General features: G+C 38.7%; 1 protein-coding gene across 4 annotated transcripts in view; it reads left to right on the top strand.

Moving 5' to 3' along the window:
* Nucleotides 1-27,036, top strand: part of LOC127620633 (peregrin-like) — a 61,637-nt gene that overhangs the window by 22,627 nt on the left and 11,974 nt on the right. Inside the window, exons 6-14 of one of the 4 annotated variants that reach the window (XM_052093823.1) lie at nt 11,771-11,945; nt 12,031-12,162; nt 16,750-16,878; nt 22,017-22,350; nt 22,832-23,113; nt 23,439-23,711; nt 24,584-24,731; nt 26,450-26,577; nt 26,698-26,813. In XM_052093823.1, coding sequence (XP_051949783.1) covers nt 11,771-11,945; nt 12,031-12,162; nt 16,750-16,878; nt 22,017-22,350; nt 22,832-23,113; nt 23,439-23,711; nt 24,584-24,731; nt 26,450-26,577; nt 26,698-26,813 — 1,717 coding nt within the window. The remainder of the gene's footprint in view (nt 1-11,770; nt 11,946-12,030; nt 12,163-16,749; nt 16,879-22,016; nt 22,351-22,831; nt 23,114-23,438; nt 23,712-24,583; nt 24,732-26,449; nt 26,578-26,697; nt 26,814-27,036) is intronic. The other 3 variants (XM_052093824.1, XM_052093825.1, XM_052093826.1) reach the window with 3 other exon arrangements.

Here is a 27,036-nt window from a genome sequence, read left to right on the forward strand (position 1 = left end):
CTGGAACCATTAGCAGCCCGATAATAAAGGAGGAAGATTTTCCAGGGGTGACGGTGGGAGGCATGGCGCATAAGCTTCTGCTTTATGCAGATGATATTTTATCATTCGTATCCGACCCACTAGATCTATGCCTTGCCTCCACAGAATTATTAATTCCTTTTCCAAGTTCTCAGGATACAAAGTCAATTGTTCTAAATCTGAAGCTTTGGCTCTGACAGCGTACTTCTCAGTAACCGCTTTCCAGCCGGGTGCCTTCCAGTGGCCCAAACAGGGCATTAAGTATTTGGGATTTTTGTCTGCAAATTTGTCTGATTTAGTTAATTTTGACCCTTTAAAAAGGTTTTTGAGTGATGGGACAGGTGGGCTTCATTACATATATCTGTGATTGGGATGGTTAATGTTATTAAAATGAATTGTATTCCAAAATTGAACTACCTGCTACAATCTCTCCCTGTAGATGTCCCCCTCTCTTATTCCAAACAATTTGATAGCATAGTGAAGTCTTTCATTTGGAATGGTAAACGTTCCAGATTGCATTTCAATAAGTTACATAGGCCGATTGACAAATGTGGGCTAGGCCTACCCAAGATTTTGTTTTATTACTATGCGTTCAGTCTCAGACATTTGGCTCATTGGTCACATCCTTGAGAGCCCCTCCCTGGTTTGGTATTGAACTTTAAGTGCTTGCCCCTATTTTGCCATTGCAAAGCCTCTCTATCAAACTAATCAGAGAAGTTAAGTTACACACCGTTATCTCTCATTTGGACTTGGTATGGACAAAAGTGCTTAGAGTGTGTTTTTTTTTTTTTTTTTTACATTTATTTATGAACTTTTTTGAAGCATTAACAGAAAAGAAATACAATTAAAGTTAGAGCTTTTCCCCCCATTATAACCCATTCCGCCACAATAATTAACCATACATTACATACAAGTTAAGACAACAATAGTAATAATAATTTGAAGATTTTTTTTTTAAAGAAAATAAAAATAAATAAGTAAATAAATAAATAAAAGATATATACATAAATAGCCAAAAATAAAATTATTGGTCCGTGGTCCGTACATAGTTATAAAACAAAACCCCAATTGGTGATCATATTTAACATTGATCAATAAGTGGGAGAGTCTTCATCTTCTCAAAATATGAAATCATGGGTTGCCATGTCTTATAAAAATTCTCAACAGATCCTTTCATTAAATATTTAATTTTCTCTAATTTTAAGTATGATACTAGATCACATAACCACATTGAGGCTTTAGGCGGGTTTGTTTACTTCCACTCCAATAATATTCTCCTTCTCGCTAATAAGGTGGCAAAAGCAATAAAATTTTTTACTTTATTTGTCAATGATACTCCATGTTCTGGTACTCCAAAAATAGCAACTTCAACACTGGGTTTTATATCCAAGCTAAAGGCATCATTTAATGTTTTAAATATGAATGTCCAATAGTCACTCAGCTTTTGACAAGCCCAAAACATATGAAAAAAGTCTACCTTGTCATCTTTGCATCGATCACACAAGTCATCAACATTTGGATACATTTTTGAAAGTCTACATTTTGTGTAATAGGCACGGTGGAGGACTTGAAGTTGTATAAGGCTGAGGCGTGCACAAGAGGTTGATCCATTTACTCTATTAAGAGCCTCATCCCAAACTTCGTCATGTATTTCACTTCCTATGTCCTTTACCCACTCACCTCGTATTCTGTCAATTAAAACGTCATTTGAGGACATAACCATCTTATATATTGCTGCAATTTGACCCTTAAGAAAAGTAGGTGACAATAGAATTTTATCCAATAGTGAAGTAGGTGGCAGGTCAGGGAAAGTTGAGCTCTGAGATTGAACAAAATGTCGGACTTGAAAGTAACGAAATAGGTTGGACTGTGACAAATGGAATTTCTCTGAGAGGTCATTGAAACTGGCAAAAGTGCTGTTTATATAAAAATCACTACACCTGGCCAAGCCTATCCTTTGCCATTGTGCATACGTGAGATCTATTTTACCAGCAGGAAACAAATGGTTATTACAGAGAGAGTTTATGCCTTTGTCTAAACTGTGACCATATTTTAAGTGTAGAGCGTACTACTGGGCTTGAAGAGTATTTAGAGGGAGAGAATGGTAGCTTCATTGTTATTAGAGCAGAAAGCGATGTAGAAATACAAGTATTTGCCTCCGCCTTACACCAATCAACCTCAGGGGAAGTATACCAACAAATAATTTTTTGAAGATTTGCGGCCCAGTAGTAGCCCATAAGATTAGGAAGAGCTAAGCCTCCCTGGGGCCTTTGCCTTTCGAGGAGTTCCTTACGAATTCTAGGGTTCTTTCCCCCCCACAAGAATGATAATATGGGTTTATTTACTGAACGGAAAAATGTTTTTGGGAGAAAAACTGGAAGTGAACGAAATAAGTATAAGAATCTAGGTAAGATATTCATTTTTATACAATTTACTCTGCCTGCTAGAGACAAATGTAATGCATCCCATCTCTGAAGATCAGACTTAATATTACTTATGAGTGGTAAAAAATTGTTTGCATATAAACCTGAGAAAGTACGAGTAATATGAACTCCCAAATATTTAAAACCAGATTGAGAGATGTGAAATGGGAGGGATGCAGCCTTAGTTTGTAAAGCAAGAGGGTTAATAAGGAAACATTCACTTTTAGAAAGGTTAAGTTTGTATCCTGAAAAACTGCCAAAAACAGATAGCTTCTGCACTATTTTTGGGACGTTTTCAACTGGATTTGAAATGTATAACAAAAGGTCATCAGCATACAAAGAAACCCTATGTTCCATCCCCATTCGATCAACACCCTGTATAGACTGCAAGGATTTAAGCATAATGGAAAGTGGCTCTATCTCTAATGCAAAAAGAAGAGGGCTTAAAGGGCAACCCTGTCTTGTGCCCCTTAATATTGGAAAAAACTGTGAACGTATTTTGTTTGTTATAACAGATACTTTAGGGTTAGAATACAATAATTTGACCCAGGATATAAATTTTGGCCCAAAACCAAATCTCTCCAATACTGCGAATAGATAGCTCCACTCCACTCTATCAAATGCCTTCTCTGCGTCCAGGGATACCACCACCTCTGGGGCACCATCCCTGGACGCAGGAGAATACAAAATACTAAGAAGCCTCCTTAAGTTGGTAAATGAGTGGTGACCCCTAATAAAGCCTGTCTGATCTGGGGATATTATTTCTGTTATAACAGTATCTATTCTAGAGGCCAACGATTTGGCAAGAATTTTAACATCAACATTTAACAAAGAGATTGGTCTGTAGGAGTTGCACTCTAGTGGATCTTTTCCAGGCTTCAAAATGAGTGTAAGAAATGCTTCTGTGAGGGACTGTGGCAATTCTGTACTGTTTAAAGAATTCTCAAACATTTTCAGGAGAAGCGGGGCTAATTTGGGAGCAAAAGCTTTATAAAATTCAACAGGATAACCGTCTGGGCCAGGGGTTTTGCCATTTTGCATTGCATTAATAGAATCTAAAATCTCTTGCAGCTCAATTGGCTGTTCTAATCTTTCTTTATAATCTGGATTAATTGTCTGGATATTCAGGTCATTCAAAAAGGTTGACATACCTGATATATCCCCGGGAAATTCTGAAGTATATAAATTTGAATAAATTTTTTGAAAAGTTTCATTAATTTCTTTAGGATCCACTGTCAATTGTTGTGATGCGTTGCGAATCTGTGGAATTAACCTGGAAGCTGATTGACACTTTATCTGATGTGATAATAAACGGCCCGCTTTTTCCCCATGTTCATAAAAATTCCCTTTAGACCAAAGCAGATTTGGTTGAGTTTTTTCAATTGATATCTGATCGTATTGTGCTTTAATTTCCACTCTTTTTTTGAGCAGTTCTTCAGAAGGGGATAGAGAGAGTTGTTGATCTAATTTTTCTGTCAAATGAATTAATTGTTGTAGTTTTGCATTTTTCTTTTTATTACTGGATACAGAATAAGATATAATTTCACCTCTGATGACAACTTTAAATGTCTCCCATAAAATCAGTGGTGATACCGTTTCTGAAGCACTTGTGAGCAAGAAGTTATCCATCGCCACTGATATATGTCTGTGGACATTTTTATCTGCCAACAGGGTAGAGTTGAATCGCCAAGTAGGGCGTTGGGTACAATGCTGAATAAAACGTGGATCAAGGAGCAATGGTGCATGATCTGATATTATAATTGCTGAATATTGAGTATTTTCCACTGAAGGAAGTAGTGTCTTATCTATAAAAAAATTGTCTATTCTTGAGTATGAAGAATGGACATTGGAAAAATAAGAGAATTCTTTCTTTTGCGGGAATAAAAATCTCCACGGATCCAGACAACCCATTTGTGCCATGAAAGTAGAGAGAGCTTGGGACATTTTAGACTGGAATGTAGTTTTCGGATTCAAACGATCTAGGATTGGGTTAATAACACAATTCAGATCCCCACCAAAAATTAATTGATGTGAGTTTAAGTTGGGTAAAAGTGAAATAATTTTATAAATGAAATTAACATCATCCCAATTAGGGGCGTAAACACATACCAGGGCAACAGGGGTGTGAAATAAATGACCTGTCACAATGACAAAACATCCCTGGGGGTCTGAAACACATTTGGAAGTATGAAACTGTACTTTCTTATGAATTAGAATTGCTGTTCCTCTTGCTTTACTGTTGAAGTGAGAATGAAAAACTTGACCAATCCAGGGTTTTTTGAGTCTCATATGATCTGTTACCAGTAGATGTGTTTCTTGTAGAAATACTGTTTCAGTATTCAATTTTTTAAGATGAGCAAAGATACAAGCTCTTTTATTTGGCCCATTCATACCTTTAACGTTCTAGCTAGTGAACCGAATTGAAGACCCTCCTGTACTATTTGAATCACACATTAATCAATCGTTAGGTTAAATGAATATGACGACCACGTCTCCAACGCATGACAAGCAAGTAAGAGAAAGGTAAAGAAAAGAAAAAATAATAAAAACAATTAATAAAAAAAGGAAAGAAGAAAAAAAAGGCGGTTACCCTCCCCACCCTGAAGAAACTGAACTTTTCCTATATTTGCCTCAAGAACAGAGACAAATTGCAGGCCCCCATTGTCAAACCCCCAGTAATCCCTCAACTGACTTAAAACCATCCCAACCTCTAAGGAGCAACCCAACCTTTAACCTTAAGATTCATTCTCAGTGCATTAAAACACCTTTGTGAATAAAGTCTTAACTCAGTAGAGTTAATGTCTATGTCACAGAACCATCTTTAGTTAAGTTTAGAACAACAAACTATTTGCGAAGCCACACAAAAAAAAGAAATAATAATTACCAGAAATCAGATAAATAAAAGAATTGGTCGTAAAGTGTTTATACCTTTTTTAAATGATCCGTCTCAAGAAAAAAAAAAAAAAGAAACAGAAAAAAAACACCCCTCAAAGGGAAACTTTGAGCGTAAAATAAACAAGTAAAATAATCCTGGAAATCCTAAACATTGATACGTTGATCGTAGAACTGTTTCGCCTCCTCCGGTGTGTTGAATATGAAAGTTTCTTCATTAAAAGTCACTCTCAGACGAGCCGGGTAGAGCAGTTGAAATCGAATGTTCTTCTGGTAGAGTGATTGCTTGATGCCATTGTAAGACGCGCGTTTCCTTGAAAGGATAGCGCTGAGATCTGGGTAGATTCTGACTGGATTCCCCTTGTATTTAGCCTCATGCCGCCTTGCCCATCACAGTAATTGCTCCTTTTCTTGGAACCTGTGAAAGCACACCGCAAATGGACGTGGTTTACGGCCGTCAGTTGGCTTGTCGAAGACCTCCGTGCCCGTCATCTCTAGCAACATCTCAGCAATGAAAATAACGGGATCATGACCGTTTTCGCTCCCTTACGGAACGTTCACAATCCTCAGGTTAGCCCTTCGCGATCTATTCTCCAAATCTTAATGCGGTCAAGGAGAGATGTGTTCTGCGTTTGCAAAGTTTTTATAGTATTGTCGGCCACTGTCAGCTTTTCAAAATTCTCCCCAACTAGAGATACTGTCGTGGCTAAACTGCTTTGAAAGCCATCCACAGTCTCTCTCAGTGCATTTACAGAGCTTTGTAAAGGACCGATAGATTCCCGAATCAAGTCGGAGATATCTTCCCTGATACTAATGCGCTGTTTAGTTAATTCAGAAATCAACTGGTCCATGGAGACAGTTTCAAAAGTTTCTGTCATGGCCTGTTTTTCGAGATTGGGGGTGGCGGCAATGGCTGCCAGCTTACCGGCAATGCTAGCAGTAGCTCTCGTGGTCGGTGGCACTGAAGGGTGCGGTTGCTTCTGCTTAGAGTTACTCATAATTCAACCAGCGGTGCTCTAAACGCGTATATCAACAATGAATGACGCTATATGGCGTGTAACAAGTTTAGTTTGACAATGTAGGTCGGGAGCCTGTCTTCTTTTGACCTCACACCTTCATGGCTATACCGGAAGTCCGTGTTCAGAGTGTTTAATTCAGACATTTATTGAAATGTTGCCTCGAGTATATAGCAGAACCCAAAATTGGATTGTGAGGGGGATGCTACACTCCGTAACCTATGTGAGAGTGGAGTGTTGAGATCGTTTGAAAATTTTGTTCAACATTTTGGGATCCTCATCTCAGATTTACAGGCATTTACAACTGTGCTACCTTCTTTGTACTGTTTTAGGAAGTAGCAACCCCCACTCTAGTAATTACCTCTCCTAGAGTATCAGCAGATACTCTAGGAGAGGTAATTACTGCTTTTGGAAAAGGTCATGAGGCATCAGTGTATTACTCCCTGTTAATTCATAGTCGGGGGGATGGAGTTTTAACTTAAGAGAGTATGGGAGAAAAATTTAACTTGGTATTGGAGGAGGGTTTGTGGGCTAGGACTCTTAAAAACATTAAGTCTGCATCTAGACATGCAAGGGTGCATCTTATGCAATTAAACATTTTGCAAAGATTTTATTGGACCCCCTCTGGATTGTATAGGCTTGGTCTGAAAGACACACCCACCTGCAGAGGATGGAGACATGGCCCATGTTTTTTGGTGGTGTGTTAAGATCCAGAAATTCAGGTTGAATGTTCACAATTTTGTGTGTGACGTGGTAGGCACTCTGGTTTCGTTTTGCCCCAGGCTTTGCCTTCTGGGCGATGGGGTGGTCATCGATGTGAGGGATAGTCATATAGAGAATTGGGTTCTGACCTGTATGATGATCGCCAGGTAGGTTATTTTGAGGGGATGGAGGTCAGCTGGTGCGCCTCCATGTCCGAAGTGGTGTACGGAGATGGGAAGAGTGGCTGCTTTTGAGGAGGTTTCATTGGGAAGACGGGGTGACTTAGATTTGGTTGTCCAGAAATGGGAACAGTTTTTGGAGGGCTCTTGGGTGGGGCATGGAGAGAGTAGTGTAGTATAGCTTTGAGTATGATTATTTATATATATATATATATATATATACACTCACCTAAAGAATTATTAGGAACACCATACTAATACTGTGTTTGACCCCTTTCAGCCTTCAGAACTGCCTTAATTCTACGTGGCATTGATTCAACAAGGTGCTGAAAGCATTCTTTAGAAATGTTGGCCCATATTGATAGGATAGCATCTTGCAGTTGATGGAGATTTGTGGGATGCACATCCAGGGCACGAAGTCTCGTTCCACCACATCCCAAAGATGCTCTATTGGGTTGAGATCTGGTGACTGTGGGGGCTATTTTAGTACAGTGAACTCATTGTCATGTTCAAGAAACCAATTTGAAATGATTCGAGCTTTGTGACATGGTGCATTATCCTGCTGGAAGTAGCCATCAGAGGATGGGTACATGGTGGCCATAAAGGGATGGACATGATCAGAAACAATGCTCAGGTAGGCCGTGGCATTTAAACGATGCCCAATTGGCACTAAGGGGCCTAAAGTGTGCCAAGAAAACATCCCCCACACCATTACACCACCACCACTAGCCTGCACAGTGGTAACAAGGCATGATGGATCCATGTTCTCATTCTGTTTACGCCAAATTCTGACTCTACCATCTGAATGTCTCGACAGAAATCGAGACTCATCAGACCAGGCAACATTTTTCCAGTCTTCAACTGTCCAATTTTGGTGAGCTCTTGCCAATTGTAGCCTCTTTTTCCTATTTGTAGTGGAGATGAGTAGTACCCGGTGGGGTCTTCTGCTGTTGTAGCCCATCCGCCTCAAGGTTGTGCGTGTTGTGGCTTCACAAATGCTTTGCTGCATACCTCGGTTGTAACGAGTGGTTATTTCAGACAAAGTTGCTCTTCTATCAGCTTGAATCAGTCGGCCCATTATCCTCTGACCTCTAGCATCAACAAGGCATTTTCGCCCACAGGACTGCCGCGTACTGGATGTTTTTCCCTTTTCACACCATTCTTTGTAAATCCTAGAAATGGTTGTGCGTGAAAATCCCAGTAACTGAGCAGATTGTGAAATACTCAGACCGGCCCGTCTGGCACCAACAACCATGCCACGCTCAAAATTGCTTAAATCACCTTTCTTTCACATTCTGACATTCAATTTGGAGTTCAGGAGATTGTCTTGACCAGGACCACACCCCTAAATGCATTGAAGCAACTGCCATGTGATTGGTTGATTGGATAATTTCATTAATGAGAAATTGAACAGGTGTTCCTAATAATCCTTTAGGTGAGTGTATATATATTTGCAAGTGCACATGGGGACAAAGATCTTACTTTTTGTGGAAATGTCCTCTGATCTAATGAAACAAACATTGAACTTTTTGGCCATAATGACCATCGTTATTTTTGGAGGAAAAAGGCTTAAAAGCAGAAGAACACCATCCAAACCGAGAAGCATGGGGGTGGCAGCTTCATGTTATGGGGGTGCTTCACAAAATAGATGGCATCATGAGGAAGGAAAGTTATATGGATATATTGAAGCAACATCTCAAGCTCGATCGCAAATGGGTCTTCCAAATGGACAATTACCCCAAGCATACCTCCAAAGTTGTGGCAAAATGGCTTAACCCTCTGGGGTCTGAGGATGTTTTGGGCCCTGGAGAAGTTTTGACATGCCTTGACATTTGTGCATTTTTCAGTTAATTAAAAACATATCAATGGCTAAAGTCTGATAACACTGTATTAAACACAAACTGGGCTACAATAATATGTGAGAAACATGTGTGTACATGTTTGTATTTTTGAGAAAATAACATTTATACATGGTTTTTGAAAAAACAAAATTTTAAGTCATTAAAATAAGGCCATATAACACATACTAAACATTTGTCCACAAGCCTTTTGAGAACTGGATCTTGTAGCCTAAAATGTTTGCTACAAAATTATGTGAAAACCATCCTGTTCACTCATTCATACAAAACAATATACTAATTTAACTTTTGTAAGACGCTTTTAGTGCTAGAAAGGTCATATGCGAGGATGTGTGAACTTTCATGAATATGGATTGTAATTCACACCTGAGGAGAAAAAAGACCCCTCCCCTGGGCCTATCAATGAGGAATGGGACAAAGACTTAATGATCAAAATCAAGTTTTAAGTTAAAAGAAGTAATCTTACTATACATATTTTTACATAAAGACTTTACTTAATTTTAGACCTACACTACCATTTAAAAGACGTCTCTTCTGCTCACCTGCATTTATTTGATCGAAAATACAGTAAAAACATTGATATTTTGAACTCTCTTTACAATTTAAAAGAACAGTTTTCTATTTAAATATATTGTAAAATGCAATTTGTGATCAAAGCTGAATTTTTAGCATCATTACTGCAGTCTTTAGGGTCACATGATACTTCAGAAATCATTATAATTTGGTGATTTTCTAATATGGGCATATTTAAAGTGCATTTTACTCATTTACACCCATATGTATATTGTATATTGAACCCATATTTGAAAGCACAAGCTTTGTTGATGATAATGAGGCAGCATAAACACTAGGGCTGTCAACGAATATTCTAAATTCGAATATATATTCGAATAGTTTTAAAAAACAGAAATTCGAAGGTGAAAATTAATATTCGAATGTGGAAAAAAAAAACGCGCCCGCGGTAGCAGATGTGCGGCTGTCTGCTTTGCGAGTGGGCGTGCTGCCTGAGGGGTCTTTGTTGTCACATTTCTCGGAATTGTGTGCCTCGTTTTATTTAACGTTAAACAGAAACATGACTAAAATGTAAGGCTACTGTACTGACTGAATAGATGTTGCATGAATAAGGTAGGTTAGATACAGCAGTTTCATGCACTGCAGGCTTCCACTGGTTTGATTATTTACCGTTTCATGTCAAGGAAAAGTTCCATGTTTACCACAGCACAGCTCGCTTCGGAGCGTTCAATGTCGGTTCTATATACTGTAAAACTTCAATTAATGTTAATAATTTGTTTTAATCACTGAATGAAGCCTGCTATATTTGGGACAAGAGTCGCGACCTTATATTGCTTGCACAAAACTCTTGATCAGCACTCAACATTTGTTTATTGTTGTTGTTCTTTTAAACCGTTATGCGCAGAGAGCGTGAGGGCGAGAGAGAGAGAAAGAGTGCTCTGCGCGTGCGAAGCAGAGTGAGGTCTTGGCCATTAGTTGATTTACTTGTTTTTGTGTAGGTAATACGTTGTCAAATATGTTTAAACTTAAATAAACTACCTATACAAATAGTTATGTCTCTTTGTATTAATTTGTCCTGTTATTGACGTAATGCGCGTCATTGACCAAATGCGCAACCAGATATTCGAATAGTTCGAATATATGTGTTTTTTTTAGAGGGAATATTCGAATGTCATTTTTGAGCAATTTTGACAGCCCTAATAAACACTAGATAAAATATATTCTAAACATTCTTATAATTTTACATCATATTACATATCATATTTATATCATACAGCATACAATTTAAATACCTGCTTTAGCAGAAACAGCATTTAAAAATGTACCTAAAACTTGCTTATTAGGAGTCCTATTTAAAATTTCAATACTCTGAAACCTGGCTGGCAAGTCTGGAAACAGTCCCACTAGTAAAATATGTACATGTTTATGTAAAATGGCATGTCAACTAATGAAAACTAAATTACTGACTCGTCCGAAATTGTATCCTCGGCTGGATCAAGTCTATTCTACTCACCACAATTGTTCAGAGCAGTAATCTGAGTTACCATAGACTTTGTCAGTTCAAACCAGTCTGGCCATTCTGTGTTGACCTCATCAACAAGGGGTTACCATCCGCAGAGCTGACGCTCATTAGCGCTTTTTGGTTTTTGGCACCATTCTGAGTAAATTCTAGAGACAAATGGGTTGGTTTGAGTATTTCTGTAACTGATGATCTCCAGGATTTTCATGCACAAAAGTCTCTGGTCAAAAGCAAAAATCATCCAGTGATCAGCAGTTCTGTGGATGGAAATGCCTTGTTGATGAGAGAGGTCAACAGAGAATGACCAGACTGGTATGAACTGACAAAGTCTATGGTAACTCAGATAACCACTCTGTACAATTGTGATGAGAAGAATATCATCTTAGAATGCTATTTCGAGATACAGGTTGGTGTAGTTTTGGCAGAATGAAGGGGACCTACACAATATTAGGCAGGTGGTTTTAATGTTGTGGCTGTTTGGTGTGTGTGTGTGTTTGTGTATAAATAGAAATAAATGGTCACATAAAAGTGCATTAAAATCATTGTGATATTTATAATGTTGCTTAAAATAATAGCAAACTGTTTATTAATATTGATTACTGTTTGCAATTGATTATAGTAGCTCAAACTGTGTCATCTGGTGTTTTAGGTTGAGTAAGATTACCAGTAACCTGTTGGTGCAGAGAAAGAGTCAGTTCATGCAGAGACTACACAGCTATTGGACTTTAAAGAGACAGAGCCGCAATGGTGTTCCACTCCTGCGACGACTCCAGACACACCTACAGTCACAACGCAATGCTGAACCTCTCCCGACTGTGGCTGCAGTTAGTACATAAGGACATTGATTTATTGGGGAGGAATGTGTGCATAATTTGTTGTTTTTTACATTATGTTGGTGTGTCTTCACAGATGGACTATGAAGAGAAGCCCTCCATGTTGAAGGAGCAGTTGAAAGCATGGCAGCGGCTCAGACATGACCTGGAGAGAGCTCGACTGCTGGTGGAACTCATCCGCAAGAGGGAGAAACTCAAGAGAGAGACTGTAAGACTTATACTGTCCTACAGATGGTTCATCTCACCCTAAGGGGTGATTCACTAAACACATGTACAACTTTTGCACATGGAACAGCACTGTGCCATGCTGATTAAATCTTTGAAAATCTTTTAAGCACAAACACACCTCAATTATGTCTAAATTCAGCTTATTATATGGAGTGTGCTGAATTCACAAAAGACATCGCTAATTGCCGGTCACAATTACCCCACGGAAAGAATTTTCTTTATTATCATTTCTGGGTGAACTTTTCCTTGCATCCAAGCCTCCATTAGTAATTAAAAAATGTCACTTCAGGAATAGTATCACGGCTTGTGCTGTTTCGAACAAGTTATTGGATAAACAAGGATGGATGTGTGTGAGTGTTTATGAGAGTGAGTGAGAGAGAGAGATGGAGAGATGGAGCGTGTGCGATCGCATGTTGCCACTCCCAAGCAGAGATGCTGTCAGCTTTCTGAAGATCAGCTTTCTCAGTGGAAAAAAGTGTCCATGCAGGGGTATTTCTCCCTATTTCGCGGTAGCTGGTGCACAGAAGTCTTTCATTACAGAAACCGCAATCTTCTCCGCCATTTTAAATGGCACGCATTGTGTAATTAATCAGTCTGTTGTGTCTCTCATCGGTGATGAGCCATAATGCTGAATGTTTGTTTAAAAGCAGTTTGAAGATATTTAGTAGATTAACTTTAGTAGTGTAGTAGCAATACAAGCGATCACGAAGAGCTGTTTCATGTAAACATTGGCTGACAGATTCACTTCTCATCACCCTACTGGCTCATATTACACATACAAATAATCTTTTACCATAACCTGCTGGCTAACATATGTAATGTCCAAAAAAAATGACAAAAGCTATTAACACATCTGCACTGCTCTTACAATTTAGTTTAGAATGGCACGAACTCAAGCTGGGTGAAACACACACAGTATAAATATATATATATATATACAGTGGGTACGGAAAGTATTCAGACCCCCTTAAATTTTTCACTCTTTGTTATATTGCAGCCATTTGCTAAAATCATTTAAGTTCATTTTTTTTCCTCATTATTGCACACACAGCACCCCGTATTGACAGAAAAACACAGAATTGTTGACATTTTTGCACATTTATTAAAAAAGAAAAACTGAAATAGCACATGGTCCTAAGTATTCAGACCCTTTGTTCAGTATTTAGTAGAAGCACCCTTTTGATCTAATACAGCCAAAAAAATGGGAAAGATGCAACAAGTTTTTCACATCTGGATTTGGGTATCCTCTGCCATTCCTCCTTGCAGATCCTCTCCAGTTCTGTCAGGTTGGATGGTAAACGTTGGTGGACAGCCATTTTCAGGTCTCTCCAGAGATGCTCAATTGGGTTTAAGTCAGGGCTCTGGCTGGGCCATTCAAGAACAGTCACAGAGTTGTTGTGAAGCCACTCCTTCGTTATGTTAGTGGTGTGCTTAGGGTCATTGTCTTGTTGGAAGGTGAACCTTCGGCCCAGTCTGAGGTCCAGAGCACTATGGAGAAGGTTTTCGTCCAGGATATCCCTGTACTTGGCCGCATTCATCTTTCCCTAGATTGCAACCAGTCGTCCTGTCCCTGCAGCTGACCAACACCCCCACAGCATGATGCTGCCACCACCATGCTTCACTGTTGAGACTGTATTGGACAGGTGATGAGCAGTGCCTGGTTTTCTCCACACATACCGCTTAGAATTAAGGCCAAAAAGTTCTATCTTGGTCTCATCAGACCAGAGAATCTTATTTATCACCATCTTGGAGTCCTTCAGGTGTTTTTTAGCAAACTCCATGCGGGCTTTCATGTGTCTTGCACTGAGGAGAGGCTTCCCCGACTGGTGGATGGCTGCAGTGATGGTTGACTTACTACAACTTTCTCCCATCTCCCGACTGTATCTCTGGAGCTCAGCCACAGTGATCTTTGGGTTCTTCTTTACCTCTCTCACCAAGGCTCTTCTCCCCCGATAGCTCAGTTTGGCCGGACGGCCAGCTCTAGGAAGGGTTCTGGTCGTCCCAAACGTCTTCCATTTAAGGATTATGGAGGCCACTGTGCTCTTATGAACCTTAAGGGCAGCAGACATGTTTTTGTAACCTTGGCCAGATCTGTGCCTTGCCACAATTCTGTCTCTGAGCTCTTCAGGCAGTTCCTTTGACCTCATGATTCTCATTTGCTCTGACATGCACTGTGAGCTGTAAGGTCTTATATAGACAGGTGTGTGGCTTTCCTAATCAAGTCCAATCAGTATAATCAAACACAGCTGGACTCAATTGAAGGTGTAGAACCATCTCAAGGATGATCAGAAGAAATGGACAGCACCTGAGTTAAATATATGAGTGTCACAGCAAAGGGTCTGAATACTTAGGACCATGTGATATTTCAGTTTTTCTTTTTTAATAAATGTGCAAAAATGTCAACAATTCTGTGTTTTTCTGTCAATATGGGGTGCTGTGTGTACAATAATGAGGGAAAAATATAGGCTAGTATGCTTTCATGACTGTCCATGAGAGGAAATAATGAGAGAAGGATGAATTACAGCATTTAGAAGAGAGAAAGATGTCAGATTTACTGTCACTCTTTCAACAGCTGTGTTATAAAAACGTTTTCTTGATTTTCTGCTTCTAAATAACATGGAAACACGTCATCACCGTCTGTGAAAAGGTGTCCATACTTACTGATGTTTGTGTTGTTTTCCCACCAAAAATGATGTCATTAAGGAACTTTTGTTAGTTTAAAGATTTTGATAATTGTTTGATCCACCATTAGCATTTGTAATAATCTCACGAGAGAGAGAGAGAGAGAATGTATTTGAATCCATCGGCATGTTAAAATTCCCTCACACCTGCATGTCATATCTAAAAATGTGACTAAACTGCACTAGGCAGCAAAAGCGCACAGCACAGACAAACAGTAAATTAACAGTCATTTTAAAATATGTATAAAATCGACCAATCATGAGATAAAAACTCAATTTTAGTAACCTTATATTATTTTAAACGGGTTATTTATTAACCCGTTTGTTTTTCTGTCTGTCTGTCTTTTTCTTTCTTTTTGGAGGAGGTTTTTAGCACAGTGATTATAAAGGTATATTAAAAATGTCAATTAATATAAAAAATGTTGCAGACCCCTGCTGGAAGACCAGCTAAAACCAGGCTGAGCTGGATGGCTGTTTGGTCCATTTGCTGTTTCAGAGAGGTTTTGAACATCCTTTAGCTGGTCAGGCTGTCCAGCTAAGACCACCCTGACCTGCTAAGATCAGCATGACCAGCTAAAAAAAAGTGTTCAAAACCCCTTAAGCATTTAATTATTATTTCAGTGGCTTTGCAATGTAAACATCATGAAGTATGAACATACAATAATATAGTAGCCTACCATACACGCTTTTAAAGGCAGAAAAAGCAACACTCAATTTTATACAATATGGAACAGGGGTCATGGCTCGTCTCTCTACCCACCAAGTGGTCCTTGGCCGGAAAATGGTTGAAGACCTCTGATGCAGGAAAAAAACTTAAAATAATTATCAATTAGAACAATATTCCCAAAAAAAACATGTTTTGTTCATTTTGAAGGAAATAACAGGCTAAATTAGATAAATATATCATGCAATAATTAAATACATCAGGAAATGTTGCATTCAAATATAAATACTTTGAAATATGGGCATAAATAAGGGAAATGTTAAATAAAATAAATATGTCAAGGAATAATTAAATACATTATGAAATGTTGCAATCAATAATTAAAAGTATCATGAATGGTGAGTTCAAATAAATAAATAGGGCGTGAATATTTACTTATTTATTTACTTATTCTTCTATAAGAGATAGAAACATCTAGAATAGTTTTTAAACCTTCCTATTTTGGCTGCCGCTTGCAATTTTTCACACCCAAATTTAAAAGCTCACCTTACACACATATACTGGGCTAATTGCTAAATATTGGTGTCATGCACACACGCATTAATCCAGATTGCAATAATCCATAAAAAATATTGTATTTTTTTACAATCTTATAATGACCATGTATTTTTTATTTACTTTCTTATTCTGTCTTTGAAAGCCTGAGATTCAGGCTCTGTTTGCTTTGTGTCCCTGTTTAAAGTGCTATTTCACTCCACTAGGTGGCAGTAAGCACAAGAAAAAAAGAAATTCTGTATCAATCACCTATGTCAATATACAGATATGAAATACAGGTGGTGCTGTAATGCAGGTGAATACTTGCCATGTGTTCATCCATAGACATTGTCTATTTTGTGATCCTACGCATTTTTCGTCAAAGATCTCGGCCTCTGAGTGGACTAGAAGCTTAATCTAGGACATCTGCTTAATCCAGAGTTGTGAAATTATTTAAAATCCACCTTTGTGCTCAATTAGTTGTGATATTGCTACAAAAGGAAATGAACTAAAATGATTTCCAGTTTTAGCAATTGTGAGTTTTGTATTTCATCCAATACATTATGATATCTATGATGAGCACATGAAAATTTAATGCATAGAAGGAATGAGCTGTATTTGTTTTCTCTGTGTAATATATTTTCATCTTTCATACGTTTCAACTGCTGTGTCATCCATGTGTGTTTAGATGAAGATTCAGGAGCTGGCACTGGAGATGCAGTTGTCTCCATTCCTGGTTTTGTTGCGCAGCACTCTGGAACAATTGCAGGAACGTGACACCAGTAACTTCTTTACTGAGCCTGTTCCTTTAAGTGAGGTACACAAACACACACACACACACACTGCAGGATTCTAAAATAAGGACAAAAACAAATAGTTTTTGTGATAGTGACTATTGGATTGCACAACTAAGTACAGTTACCAGTAATATTTCATGTTTTGTCCCATCGAAATTCCCTCTCAACAGTAAAGCATTGATTTTGTGTTGGGATGCAGTTGTAAATTTACTGATGTCATCATTGTTAAAAGTGCTGAGACTTAGCCGTTGAATTAGCCATGCCCCTCTTTGCAAAACCTTACACTCCAAAGAGACCAAATCAGCTTTATTGTGACCGACATCATGCAGAAATGGTTGTTAATAACAACAGCAGCAACATAGCACCATCAACTGGCAACTGTTAAGAGCAGCATGGCATAAAAATGGCAGTAAGTCTCAATAATTCACTGCAACTGCAATACTATGAGTAAAATGATTGGCAGGTCGAAAGCATCATGAGACCGTGGCCAGAACACATTTTTGTGAGTCAAGATCTTTCAGACTGGTGAGATATCTCAGTACACTTATTTCAGTCAAGTCTTTCAGGGATTTTTTGCATACCTTTCCATGAAAAAATCATTTACAGCATCTTTAACTCCTTATTTATATTGGCCTGAATTAAAGAATTCTGACAGTGGGAATGAGTTGGTACTCCTTAACAGTTTCATCAGAATCAGAAAAAGCTTTATTGCCAAGTACGTTTTTTATGCATACAAGGAATTTGTTGTGGTGTTGTAGGTGCGTTTACACAGTCTCTAAATATATGAACAAGAATAAAAATAAAGCAATATAAATATGTCCCCGCAGTATCAATTAAAAGTAAGTATAAAATAAAAGAGAGCAGATTAGTGCAGTGGAATGTAGAGCCAGAGGTGGAGTGTGGAGAGTGTCAGGGTGGGTACCGGGCATTGTTGATAAGGCAAGTGGCGGATGGGAAGAAACCGTTCTTGTGGTGTGAGGTTTTTGTCCTGATGGACCTCAGCCTTCTGCCGGAGGGGAGTGATTCAAAGAGATTGTGGCCAGGGTGGGAGAGATCAGCCACAATCTTTCCAGCACGCTTCAGTGTCCTGGAGTCGTACAGGTCCTGGAGCGGCGGCAGATTGCAGCCAATCACATTCTCTGCAGACCGGATGACACACACTAAGATCTTACTGATTAAAATACAGTCATCTGAAGATGAAGCCTGTTACTCTTTTCCTCCAATCACAGAGGATTAGAACAGATTTCAAAGGACAAAGTCAGATGCTTTAAAGTCCTTGCTTTTACTTCACTTTTATGAAAATTGAACATATAGTTCTTCCATAGGATCCATAGTTTAAACAGTGTTTCTTGTAATAAATCATGCATGGCTCCTCACTACCATGGTTAGATGTACAGTATCGGAGAACGACGCGGCATTAAAGAGAGTTGGACAACTTTGTAGTCACACGGTATTCTCAGGACCATTTTCCTGCCAGTGCGACCTCTTATAAAATGTAGTACCACTGGCAGGAAAAATGGTTGTAAAATGTTTACTTTTAAATGTACTATTTATACCACAATAAGGGCATATATTTGTGTGTGTATTTTATAACTGCATTGAATGTATTTTATCTAGTCCGAATTTAGAGTCGGAACTATCCGTTTTATAATATTAGTATATCGTATTATAATATGAATTATACGGTTTTATTATTTTGAGTCTTTTAAGTCTGTTTTTAGAACAAGTGTGACAATGTGAAGCTGTTTTCTTATCATTCATTTGTTATTAATGATCTTATTTTGTTTTGTTTTTTGCACCCATCAAAGGGCTCCAAACTGTGACTAAAATGGTTACAAATGCGACCAAAAATATTTGGTTGCGCAAATAATTAAAAAATCTAGCCGCCATTGGCGACAGTCGGATTGTGTGCGTTCATATGCGGCTTTGTCAGATGTCATCTTGTGAGTTATTGAATACATCTTTAGGGTGCACACCACCAGTGTTTCTCGAGATCCTTTTCACCCTTTCTGTTGTGATGAGCTCGCTAAACTGCACGCAACAACAAACCCAGCGTGAGAGAGTTGTGAACAAATGAATCTTCTGAACCGGGTCTTTGTAATGAATCACCCAAAAAGAACTGAGGGTGTCAACTCAGGAGGTCATGTTAACAGTTTGAATCAGATTCACTTTCTCAGTGAATCATCCGCCAGAGTGTTCACAATTGGGAGCGCGGACATTTCAAAATAAGAGTCCAATGTGTATTTTGGGCTTCTTTATAATTAAAAGTACTGGTACACCGTATTGTGTACCAGTATTTTCTTCTTCCGGTAGTTATTGATTGGGATTGGAGTAGCACAATAAACTGTATCTGGGATTTCATTCAATTATATGCAATATATACAATTATATACAATCATCCATGCAAGTATCTTATCAGCCAATTGTGTGGCAGCAGTGTAGTGCTTAAAAATCATGCAGATACGGGTCAGGAGCTTCAGTTAATGTTCACATCATCCATCAGAATGGAGAAAAATGTGATCACAGTGATTTGGTCCGTGGCATGATTGTTGGTGCCAGATGGGGTGGTTTGAGTATTTCTGTAACTGCTGATCACCTAGGATTTTCACACACAATAGTCTCTAGAATTTACTCAGAATGGTGTCAAAATAAAAAAACAATAATTCTGAGAAGAATAGCATCTCAGAATGCTATTCTGAGATGCGGGTTGGCACTGTTTTGGTGGTACAAGGGGGACCTACACAATATTAGGCGGGTGGCTTTAATGTTGTGGCTGATCAGTGTATATACTGTTAAATCTCTGATAAATGAGTTATCAGCTGTCTTTTCTTTGGCTTTCTATCTTGTTTCTGAACAGCAATCTAAATCGAGCAATTCTGTTGTTATTAACAATTTTTATTGATTACATGAAGCGCAAATCACATAGACATAACAGAAAATGCAACAGCAAACCACATGATATCATAACTTTTGCCCCCGAACATTAAATCCCCAACCCCCACCTGACACAAACAAGCACTCCAGTGGTCAAAAGTTAACTGACCCTTTTGACCTTTTCCAAAAGCACTAATCACCACTTCAAGAGTACCTGCCGCTTTAGAGGTGTGTATGCTGCTCCCAAAAATAGTACAGAGCAGGTTGCGCAGCTGTAAATACCTAAAGAACTGAGGTCTGGGAATCCTAATATGTTGAACCATGTTTTCAAAAGATATCAACATTCCACTCTCATATAGGTCACCGAGTGTAGTAACCCTCCTCACAATACAATCTGACCAGCAGAAAGGGGACTTATTTCTATATAATTTTCAGTTCCGCCTTATGCTCGAGGCAACATTTAAATAAATGTCCGAATTAAACACTCTGGACACTTTTCTCCATACTGCGTGCAAATGCAAGATAACGGGGTGTGACTTAAATTCGCCAGTTAGTTTAATAGTTAGGCTTTGCAATGCCAAAATAGGGGCAAGAATTTTCTGTTCGATACAAAACCAGGGAGGAGCTCTCTCAGATGGAAGCGACCAATGAGTCAAATGTCTGAGACCGAATGCATAATAATAAAACTAAATCTGGAATCCCGCTTCATTATGATCAAGGACTGAATCCATCAAAAGTTAAAGTCTCCTCCCAGTATTATATCATGAGGGGTGCCTGCGGTTTGCAACATCCCTTCAAGATCTATAAAAAAGCCTTGATCATCAGTGTTAGGTGCGTAAATATTAGCCAAAATCAACCTTTGCCCCTGAATTTCTGCTAAAACAATGAAGACTCTTCCTAATTTATCTTCAATCAGTTTGAGACATTTGAAATGTAGATGTTTACTTATCAATGTAATGACTCCCATGCTCTTATTTGAGCCAACACAACACCCCATGTCTTCCAAACAATTTTCAGCTGCCTGCTGGGAAAGAGGCATTTCTTGAAGAAATATTTCTTGAATAATCATATTTCTTTCATTTAAGAAAATAAATAATCTTCCTTCTTTTTATGGGGTGCCCTAACCCATTAACATTCCATGTGGAGAGAGATAATCCAATCATATTAACATTTGACATTTTGACTTATTAGAAAAAATGTATTGTGTGTCAAAAAATAAAATTGTAAAGACCACATTCCAACATTAGTGCCACAGTCAAACCTCGAACTTCCCCCAGAACCAAACGAACAGAAAAAAGAAAAACATGCGCATTAACCCCGCACATGACAATGCCAACCGGCGTCCATCCCTCTAAACTCAAACAGTCCATGACAAGCTTGCTGTCGGATTGCTCAAGTCAGATTTACATAACAGAAATAATCTATAAAACAAACTCCCGCCAATAGGCAGAATGAACTCAAAGGACATGTAGATTCATTCACAAAACTGTCTCGAAGGTGTGCTCCTCCACAAAACAAATTCCAGCCACTAGAATGTTCAGTGAGCCGTCTGTTTTGTGAGTGCTGGAGATTACCTAATCATTCCAATGTCCTGCAAAATATACTCCACAAAACAAACCCCAGCCAACAGGCGGAACAAGAAAGGAGCTCAGATTCCTCGGATGATCTCCAAAACGCATTGCAAATCTCCTTTGGTCGCTAGTGGATTAGCAGCTAATTCCCTCTCAGATGACTCCAGATAATCGATCCGTCTCTCGATGTCCTCGATTCTTGTAACCAACTCAGAGAATTTCGTTTCCATCGCAGTAATCGATTGACATATTAGAGAAAGATCCTCTAAGTCAGCAGCAACTTTTATCAGCATCACAGACATGTCCACCAGTTGCTGCTGGATTTCTCCTGCCGCAATTTAAAAAAAATAATTTTTTCAGTGGAATAACTGATAGTTCCAGAAAATCTATCGGTACCGATTAATTGGTAAAACCGATATATATCTAATACATACTTTTGAACAGAATTTTCATATGGGTCTGGGGGCATGATTAATTGCTTAAAAATTTTTAACATGGTATTTTTCAAACCGATTTATCACACTAAATTAACATGTTAAATTGAAATCCCTAATATATATTTTCTGTTTATATATGTAAAGATATAATGAATATAAGATTTTGGTCATGTCACCCACCCCGAGTTAACAGATTTCTGACATATAGGAAAAAGTCAAATATGCAGGATTGTGGCAACAGGACTTTTATCATTGTATTTCTTTGTGTTTCTCCAGGTCCCAGATTACCTGGACCACATTGACCGTCCGATGGACTTCCAGACAATGTGGAATTGTTTAGAATCACATCGTTATCTCAGCTTTGAATCTTTTGAGGGTGACTTTCTGCTCATCGTCAACAACTGTTTGAAGTACAACGCCAAAGACACCATCTTCTATCGGGCTGCGCAACGATTACGAGAAACAGGTGGCACTGTTTTGCGGCAAGCTCGCAGGCAGGCTGAGAGAATTGGCTTCGATTATGAGACGGGTATGCATCTTCCTCGAGAGCCGAGCCCAGAATCACCTCATGAACGAGAGAGAGACAGAGCAGCATTAATCGCTGAAGATGGTAAGTTGGGTTTCTCCACTTCTTGTCTTTGATGTCCCATCATTGTATTTTTTTAAGCATTAGGGGCACAATACCCTTTTATTTATTAACTTGTAATGAAGTATAAGATGTGTCCAAAAGCCTTTTCCCCATTTTTTTTTTTTTCCCATATGGTTTGCATAAAATCATAGAGTTGTTAACATGAACCAAATTGACTAGCTCTGAGGTGAATCACATTATAAACTTTGAAAATCAGAAAAAGACAAAAGTACAAGACTGTGCACCTAATGTCTTTTAATGAGGGAATGAACTACAATCCCATGAAGCATTGCAAATGACATAATTGTTTTAACTATTATGGAAAAATATATATCTGTTGATTTAAAGTTGACGATGATCATTTTAAGCAACATTACTGAATGTACTGCTTTTACTGAAAACAATAGACTTTTGACCAATTCTTTTGGTAAGGTTTGAAGTGTAATCTCATCTCCTTTCACAGATCTACTGTCGGATACACGGCACTGTTTGCCTCTAGACGAGCATCTACAGATCCTGCAGGCGCACTATGATGAGGTCATGTCAGGCAAGCCCAGTATTAGTCAATCCAGGCGAGCGAAAGCCTTGAAGAAGGAGATGACTGTGATTAAACGGAAGATGGCCCATCAGCGTGAGGGCGGCTGTGGTATGGGCAACCACGTGTCGGCCGTGTCACTGGAGCGCGGCTCAGTGAGCACAAGACACGATGAGGAAGAGAGCAGCAGCCACGAGATCGGCGGGAAAGGTGAATAAAGCACTAGTTCACTAGTTATTATGATAAATAAATATTTGTGCTAGTAACAGTGTAAATATTGATATAAAAATGAACTATTTGTACTAGTAAGAAGGGCAGTGTTGAATTTCAACTAGTAAGAAATGAATTCTAGATATCTGTAATAGCATTCTGAACAGGAGTGATTGACAGATCATTTTTACATTTTACTATTCAAGAATTATGATATTTAATGATACATGTTATTATTATGGCAAATAAAATAACCTCGAAGAATTACATTTTTAAATAAGCAAATTAATGAGCGTATTGAGTTTTTTTTCTCTTTTTTCTGTAGATCTCAGAACCTCCTCATCTGTGCTGGCCCCTGAGGTGGGCCGTCGTACATCTGTCCTCTTCTCCAAAAAGAACCCTAAAGCTGCGGGGCCTCCCAAGCGCCCAGGTCGACCCCCTAAGATCCGAGAAGCCCTTCATTGCACAGGAGTACTGACTTCCAGTTCTGTGGGCCCACCGCAGCTGCCTTCCCTCGCCCAGTCACGCAAAAGACTACACAGTCCCCAGTCCAGCTCCAGTTCAGAGTCCGACAGCGAACTCGATCACCTCTTGCGGAGTACGCCCCTGACCCTCACCCCTAAACCCAATTTTGGTTCTTCTTACATGACGTCATGATCATAGAGCAATTTTTACAAGTCGGAATCTCGTAATTACAGTAATTCTGACATGAAGTGAGCACACCGTTAAACCTAGTGAATTTACATACTATCTACTGCCTGCGTAGGTTCACTATCTTCAAAAGCAGCATCGTAACTGACATGCAACCTCATAAGTAACTTATTTTGAGCACTATGTAGGCAGCAATTTAACATATGATATAACTATTGCTCCTCACATGAAGCACTCTAAAGTAAATAATCAACACACAGTTAATTCCAATAGAGTTAGCATGTTGCTCATGCAACATCCAGGGATGTTTATTGTCAATGAGGGCTGATAACAACCAAAAATCAGCTTATTAAAAAATTAGACCGCGCAAGAAAACCGTGTTTACATAACGTTTGAAATCATCAGAGTTTTACGTCAAAATGCTCACAACACTTGCTCTCATTGGGTAAGCCAGGAAGAACAGCAGTAAAGGTGTGTACATGCAGAGCGAATTCAGTCGGATTATGCTTAAAACATTTATGACCATACCCTGATTTCCAAAAAATTTAAAAGGTGTAAGTGCATGCAAACACAATGACATTAAACCTGACGTGAAGCGTCGAGGAGCCATTTTTTTAAATCTGCATGCAAACGCAAATGACATTGAAGAGTGGAGGACAAGATTTTAAGTGAATAGCGACTTGAAACAAGAGTGACTTCAGATGACTTGTAATGTATATTGTTGAAATGCAACAGTGGTATGGACTACTTTTATGGAGTTTGTTAGGACTAAGATTAAGAGTTATCGATGTTTATTTTGTTGCTGTATTCTTCTGTCAGATCTTCACAGTAATGGTTTCGGTGGCAGCAGTCAGCCGGTGACAGAGAGTTTTCTGGTGTACAGGAACGAGCGCAGTCTGCCGCGCTCCAGCTCTGATTCTGAATCCACCAGTAGCAGCAGCAGCAGCGCAGCATCAGACAGAACCAGGTACACAAGAGATTTTCACACTTGATATTGTTAAATGGAATCCTGGGTGATCTTGTTTCATGTTCATATATTACCCTGTGTTAATAATCCTGGGCATTCATTCACGAAAACACACACAAAGGGAATACTGTCTCTTCATCATTGCCATCACTGTACGGCTATTAGCACTTTCCAAGTGGACTAAAGTGTTAGTGAAGAGCATGCTTGCGATGAGACAAGACCAAGAAAAATCAAGGGAAATATCACTTGTGCGCAGAATATTTTTATTGGGCATAATTTCTAGTTAAGATGTAATTTTGCCAAATTATGTAAAAAGTGTGAAAATATGATCATGTATTTAGGATACATAATGTTAGCTATGAAATTAGCAAGACAAAGGAGTTGGTTATTATTATTATTATATTTTTAAACATAAAAATGTCATAGTGTAATTTCCAGCACAGAATAATATTGAACGCAATAGAGAATTTGAGATGTGCTATAATTTGACACTAAATATACAACCATTTACACGCATGTAAAACGTGATAGCGCCTCCTGGTGGCCAATTATTTTCATATTTTGCACAGACCTCTTGGGCCAAGAGACAAATAGGCCTACTGCATTTCGTTCTGATTGGCCTTTGTTAACCTTGTTTAATAGCTGCTAAACTTTGTTTGGTCGATGGCGGCCATGTTTTTCGAGATCTGCGAATGTTCCATACATCTTGATGGCAACTTGGACAAAGACACTGCATGCAACATTTCAAGTCGATTCGGACAAACGGTTCCATAGTTAAAGCTATTTTTATGTTTAGAATTTGTATAGCGCCATCAAGTGGCAAAGGTGTGCAGTTTTTAAAACGTGTCCTCAGATTGATAAGTGTCCCAAATTTGGTGAAAATATCTCTTTTCAATTAAGAGTTGTGTCCAGTGAAGTAAAAGTGGCCACGCCCCCTTATTGCACTATTATAACTATTGATATTGGGACTTCAGAGAATCTTTTTGCACTTGTTTGGTTCCTATTGGGCGAATGGCCTAGGACAACTTCGAATATTTTCAAGACAAAAATGACATAAATCTCCTGTGATGCATGTACTGTACAAACACTGTTGGGCATTGCTAATAAACAATCATTAAATAAACTTCAGGGTGTGAAAAATGTTTAGGCTGGATTTTACTTTCTTGATATCCACAGTGAAAAACACCCATATATAAAAATCTGTTTTAATCAGAAGTTGTGATATTTGATCGTTTATATTTACATGCACCAATAAAAAAAAGACTTAAGTAATAAACTGCCATATTTAGTGACAAACATTTTAATACATGAAAAATGCCACATAGAGACATTTATTAGCAGTGATGCAAATGACATGAATCTCGAATTTGAAACGGACAGTTTGAACTGATTCATGAAGCTGATGTATCAAATGTACCTCCTTTAATGCATCTTTAATGTCTTTGCTATTGAAGATTGAGGCACTAATAAAACACTAGCTTTTATACTTCCAGCAAAATCATACATCAGTTCATTATGAATAGCTTTAATCCCAAAGTGTTGTTGCAGTCCAGTGATTTACAAATGCTTTGCTAATCTGTTTGATCAAATCAATAAAAACAACTGGTTTAATAGAATCATTTGTCAGTGAATCAGGACTGTAATAGTAGCACATCTGCATTTAACACCGAGGAATACAAGTACAATGCATTGCTGATGCTTTCACTGTGTTTTTACAGCACTCCCTCTAAACAAGGCCATGGCAAAGCATCGTTCTCTCGCTCCGCATTTCAGGAGGACAGCAGTGAGGAGACGTCTGGAACAGAAAATGACTCCTACTCATTGGGTGGAGGTCGAGTCTCACACTGTGTGTACAGCAACACAGACTCTTCATACGATCCTACATGTGACATGTTCATGGGCTGACGTGTGTGTGTGTGTGTGTGTGTGTGTGTGTGTGTGTGTGTGTGTGTGTGCATGCACGCAGTAGGTCGAGGCAGGGGGCGCTCTGGGTGCTGGATGAGCTCAGATGACTATAGTTCTCTGGACGCTCTTGATCTGGTATGGGCCAAGTGCAGAGGATACCCCTCTTACCCCGCTCTGGTGAGTTGCATACTACTGAGTGTATAAATATTGTGACATTCTGAGCATGGTCATTTGTTTATGTTAGTTAAGTTTAGTTTTTAGCAGTAGTTTATTGCTAATAAAACAGATCTCAGTACTGCGCTTCATTGTGTTAAACCAGATGAGCTGGTGATGGTCATGGGCGAGATGCAGATTTGAATCTAGTCTGCATCATGTCCCAAATCACTGCATAACAAAAATG

Source organism: Xyrauchen texanus, chromosome 27 (assembly GCF_025860055.1).
Source record: "Xyrauchen texanus isolate HMW12.3.18 chromosome 27, RBS_HiC_50CHRs, whole genome shotgun sequence".
Classification (NCBI taxonomy): domain Eukaryota; kingdom Metazoa; phylum Chordata; class Actinopteri; order Cypriniformes; family Catostomidae; genus Xyrauchen; species Xyrauchen texanus.